This window comes from Hibiscus syriacus, unplaced genomic scaffold (assembly GCF_006381635.1).
Source record: "Hibiscus syriacus cultivar Baekdansim isolate YM2019G1 unplaced genomic scaffold, ASM638163v2 tig00113725_pilon, whole genome shotgun sequence".
Taxonomy (NCBI): domain Eukaryota; kingdom Viridiplantae; phylum Streptophyta; class Magnoliopsida; order Malvales; family Malvaceae; genus Hibiscus; species Hibiscus syriacus.
This window is the reverse complement of record NW_024063471.1, coordinates 17,100,696-17,105,772: the sequence shown is the minus strand read 5'-3', so window position 1 is coordinate 17,105,772 and position 5,077 is coordinate 17,100,696. Positions and strand designations below refer to the sequence as shown.

Here is a 5,077-nt window from a genome sequence, read left to right as displayed (position 1 = left end):
ATTGCTCTTTTGATACTTTTTTTTCAATCCTAGATTAAAAATACCATTTTTTCTCATCCAATGGGCCCAAGCCAAGCCCAAACCAATGCTCACTTGGCCCAAGGCTTCCTACAATGGTAATGAATAAATTCTAAAGCCCTATCTAGTTAGATCGAAACTCCTAACTCGAGATTCATAACATTACACTTCTTTTGATGTGTGAAAGAATTTGTGAGAATTTCGATAAATAGAAAAGTGATAACGGATGTGCTGCTTATAGGGAGATTTGAAGGATGTACAACATTTAATTTCTTCACATTGACAACTCGGTAAATGTCGAAAGCTCCATGAAGAAAGTCCATGTATACTCAGCGCGGATAATTCCTCTTCGATACAGTTGTCTAATATTAACAAGGTGGTTTTGTTAGGTAACTCCTTGAACATGTTATGCTTTTCGAAATGTTCTGAGCATATCATAGTCATACCATTTTTTCGGACCGATGTCTAGATTATCCATCAGTCCGATTCCTGTTATTCGATTCTTCGAGATGGATCATCGAGGGTGGAATTTATTCCCTAACCAAAAGCTCTTCTTCTTCGTAGGTCAAGTCATGGGAGGATACTACGGTATGCAAAAGAAGCTTCTTAACTTTCAGCTTGCTAGTGCATCAGGAGACAGGAGATGCATGGCAAAGTAATTGGCTTGTATGATCACTTATATTTAATGAATGCATTGCCTTTTTTCGTGGCAAATTGGATCTTTTCTTCTAGCGTATGAACCTCTTCTTTTGGTTATAATGTTTGGAAGGAAGCGTATTCGCAGCTTTCCATGAAACGAACAACTCAACATCCTGTGTAGCACAAACTAGATATAAATGACTATGATGTAGAATCAGATTTCTGCTCAGCATCAGCTGTTGCTTGAACTTGAACTGCATACTGCAAGTTCCAGAGAACATCCTCGAAAGATGGACGAGATGATGTTTCAGGACATATACATTTTCCCGTAATAGATACCACGATCGATAATGACTCCTGTGAGCAAGTGGTCAACACTGTTGGATCCACAATTCGCTTCCGGCCATCCTGGCTGCCGAAGGATGCCTGCGATATGTAATACAAGATCTCAGAAGCAGTAATACACATTTTGACTGCTAAACAAGCCATAATCATTGTCATAATATTGTGTTAATGGAATTCATAAGTGAAAAAACAAGTGGCTGGCTTACCATTTCATTTAAAAGAAATGTTTCTCCTTTTTCACTCACCATAGTTCCAACAAGAGACTCTAGTAATATAAAACCGAAGTTGTAGACATCATCCTCTAGAGTTAGCCTTTGGCTGCAACAGATATTGAAAGGAGTTTGGTATTATAAACAACAATTAGCAAGAAACTCTAGAAAAATGAACCAACAAAACAAACCAAAATTGACATGTTAGTCCATGCAAGATGTTAAATGCATTACAGATTGTTTGAGGAGGTAGCAGCTATGTCATATAGGTATTAACAAGACTCATTTTTCTTGAACTTTTGGTGTTTAAAACCGACGTCCGGTTCATATACGGACATGGGTATGGGGACATGATCGCCTAAAAATCCTCCGTATGCATGAAAAACCTTGAAAAACAAATTAAACTATATGTGCTGAACACATACATGATACATGTACTCAACTCTAAAACCTGAGTCCGAGTAATGTAATGCTTTGTCGCAGGTCATCATTATATGGCTAAGATATCAATTGCAGAGGAAAGGGTGCTCCAGCAATCGCCTTGGTGGAAAGGTGGTAAGAGCAGAAGAATGGACCAATCATGCAACAAAAGGTAATTAATTATTATAAACACGATGGCTTTCCATTTACTGAAATTCTTGTTAATGATGCATGACCATCATCTTAATTTTTTAGGTCAAGATGAACTAAAAGATGGAATTCCAATGTCATTCTCATAAATATAGTTGCAAGCTGAAAGTATGGATACCTAGAGTTTAAGCCCCCTCCCTTTTCCTGCAGAAGAATAAGATGTTTCAGAATAATCACTCCAGACCATGATATCTTTTCCATGTAACAACTCAAATGTGCATAGCTAGAAAACATACATCAAAATTTTCATTTTCTTCCATGATGATAGACATCCCATAGTCACTCAACTTTGCTATTCCATGCTCATCCAGCAATATATTATTCGTCTTCAACCAGTTATTATGAACACCTGGAATAACCCCAGTATGAAGAAAATGTACAGCCTTAGCCACATCAATTAGGATTGCTAGTCTGTCCGACCACTTAAGAACCTTCTCCGGACAATGTTCTGCAATTTTTTTGAGTTCGAATATAATTTCGGGATTTGACGTAGGAATATAATTTTGAGTTCAGATTTCAACACCGACCTGACAGATGCATACGATAATTCCCGTTAGGCACATATTCGTAAACGAGGAAGGCTTTCTTTGCATTGGGATCATCTTGTACACCACCATCAATGCAGTGTCCCAAAAAGCCTACTAAATGAGGATGATGAAGCTTTGAGAAGAATTCAAGCCTAACTTTAAGGTTTTGAAATGAATATTTCTTCAGTAAACTCAAAGATCGAATGGCGACATAGGTTCCATTCTCCAATCTTCCTTTATATAGCTGCAAACGGGAAACAAGGAAATCAGATAGGCCTTTTGGTGATCTCCGTGACCAAGGCAAAACTTCATGGATATACATAACATGTAAGGCTGTTTTATACATCTTAGCTCCAGCAAGCTATTGTTGTTGGTACCAAGATTCAAGAATAGAATATGAAACATCAAATCTTTGAAAGAAAGTAATCGTTTTAAGCTTATTGCATTCATAAAATTCTAAATCTCATCCATCTATATCCCCATTCAAAATTTTTGGTTCTGCAAACTACTTGATAGATTAAACAAAGTCATCAAAATTTGATAAATTCAACGGTTCTGAATTTTGAGGATACCTGCCCAGTAGAGCCTTCACCCATAAACATTGATGAATCAAAATTGTTTGTGGCTTCCTTCAACTCTTCCAAGGAAAATAGTCGACATACCGGAGAACCTTGTGTCCCGAGCTTCGCAACTTCAGAAATGAATCCTAAACAAATGAAATTACATGATTAGTAATTAACATTCATAATAACTCAAATTTCATTTTGAAACACTATAAAACAGTGTTAGAAATCATTGTGAATTCACTTCTCTTAAGTTGCTACAATATGAAGTTGACCTTTATCAACTACAAACTTATTGCTTACTGGCATTTGCAAGAACTTCAGGTGAAACCCCGGTTGTTGGACTGTCTTGAACAGCCTTTTGCCTTATATGAGTTTCGGAAGTTCGCCTTTTGAAGCATCTTTGAGACAGAATAAGAACCCCAAATGCCAAAAGCACCAGAAAAAGAAGAGATCCTACTATAACAGCCATTAATGATGCTATCTTTCTTCCAGTTTTCTTTGTGTTTGCTTCTTTACAATGTGAGCTTTGATGCTGCTGTTGGCCTTCAATGGACAAGCAATTCCCACCAAATTTCACTACTCTCTTATCTGATTTATTGTCCAAGCAAGAAGGAAGGTCACCAACCAACTTGTTACTAGAAATATCGACAAACCCGAGTTTACTACCACAAGTTATTTTCTCTGGCAGTGAACCACTCAGCTTATTTGATGCCAAATTCAAATAACTGAGGTTAGGCAAATCAAACAAGGCAGTGAGGGGTGTTCCACTCAGATGATTGAAAGATAAGTCAAGGTGCTGAAGATGAGTCAACATGCCAACTTGAGGAGGAATTTCACCTGAGAATAAGTTCTTAGCAAGAAGAGCTGTAACCAATCTTTGGGGCATGGCAGGCAGTTTGGAATTGAATCGATTCTCTCTTACATCCAACACTCGCAGGCGAGTTAAGGTACTGAAGTCAGGCAGTTTACCGGAAAGCATATTGTGGCACAAGGCAATATCTGTTAGGCTTGAAATTCTGCATATTGAAGAAGGAAACCGACCCTTCAAACGGTTGCCTCTCAAACTCAGAACCGAAAGATTCGACAAGTAATGCAGTGAATCAGGAATAGTGTCATTGAAGTAATTTCCATCCAATGTTAGAGTTTTAAGCTTAACCATTCTAGATATCTGAGGGGGTATAGAGCCAAACATGAAGTTGGAGCTTAAGTCCAAAAGTTCAAGAGAATATAGCCTATGAATCTTATCAGGAAGTGGTCCCCAAATTCCTAGGGACACTAAGCTAAGTACCCTTAAACTGGTTAACCTCGTCAATGTAGTAACTAAAGAATCAATGGAGAATTTCTCAGACAACGTTTTATTAGGAATTCCATATCCACTGAAACCACTAATATTGGCAATCTTTTCTCCCCTAATCTTAAGCTCAGTGACAAAGTTGTCCTGGCAAGATACCATCATATGTGCTGTTGGAGACAAGTTACAGAGGTCCTCCCCATTGTAGTTATCCAGAGTTTGCAGTTGTGAAGGGTACTCTAAATGCTTCCTTATTTGCAGCAAAAGTTGAATTTGATAACTTTGCAATCCATGAGTAGTTGGGAAGAAGCAACTCCATGAAAATGATACTAGAACAAGAAAGTAAAAGTAACCCATTGAATAAACTTGGTGAAGCAACACACTCCAGATGTCTAAAGAAGTGGACAAAATCCCTGAAACTGAAACAGGAATGTTAAATTCAGAAGAAACTGAAATATAACTTGCAAAAGGAAGTTCATCAGAAATTCTTTACCTGAAGGTTTAACCTTTAATTACAAATGCAAGAAGTTTACTTTCAGTAAAGTATGATGGAACTGCAAATCGAGCTAAATTCAAGTACACGCTGGAAGAACAATGAAAAATCTTACTTGGGAAGCACAAAGATGCAGTTTTTACCAAGACAAAGTACAACTCTTTAACTAAATTCAGTCAAAAAAGAGAAGAACCCAATGGAGAATAACACAAGAGAACATTGGCAAACAAGCAAGCTTCATGATCCAATGAAGAGCAACTCAAAAACCAAAACATGATTTAAAAAGGAAAAAAGGAAACTTGAAGTGAATAGCAATGGAATTATGGAAGTGTTAATTTCGATATACTTTGGCTAAGTTA

General features: G+C 37.4%; 1 protein-coding gene across 2 annotated transcripts; it reads right to left on the bottom strand.

The window, feature by feature from the left end:
• Positions 1-820: 820 nt before the first annotated feature.
• On the bottom strand, positions 821-4,793 carry LOC120187779 (probable inactive leucine-rich repeat receptor-like protein kinase At3g03770). 2 transcript variants are annotated; one of them, XM_039191414.1, is made up of 9 exons: positions 4,719-4,793; positions 3,235-4,638; positions 2,941-3,074; positions 2,694-2,729; positions 2,369-2,612; positions 2,078-2,289; positions 1,960-1,985; positions 1,209-1,320; positions 821-1,083 (listed from the first exon to the last, which is right to left on the bottom strand). In XM_039191414.1, the coding sequence occupies exons 2-9, from the start codon at positions 4,580-4,582 to the stop codon at positions 859-861; spliced, it is 2,337 nt and encodes a 778-aa protein (XP_039047345.1). In that variant the 5' UTR covers positions 4,583-4,638; positions 4,719-4,793; the 3' UTR covers positions 821-858. The 2 variants fall into 2 exon arrangements, with proteins under 2 accessions (XP_039047345.1, XP_039047346.1); XM_039191415.1 differs by lacking the exon at positions 2,694-2,729 and having other exon boundaries at positions 859-1,083.
• Between the last annotated feature and the right edge of the window lie 284 nt (positions 4,794-5,077).

What these genes read in the sequence shown, in the direction of transcription:
- LOC120187779 (XM_039191414.1), bottom strand. Translation starts at nt 4,582, where the DNA reads ATGGGTTACTTTTACTTTCTTGTTCTAGTATCATTTTCATGGAGTTGC. An exon ending in TGTATAAAACAGCCTTACAT is followed by an intron (nt 2,613 to 2,693) that starts GTTATGTATATC and finishes TCCCGTTTGCAG; the next exon opens with CTATATAAAGGAAGATTGGA. An exon ending in TTATCGTATGCATCTGTCAG is followed by an intron (nt 2,290 to 2,368) that starts GTCGGTGTTGAA and finishes AAAAAATTGCAG; the next exon opens with AACATTGTCCGGAGAAGGTT.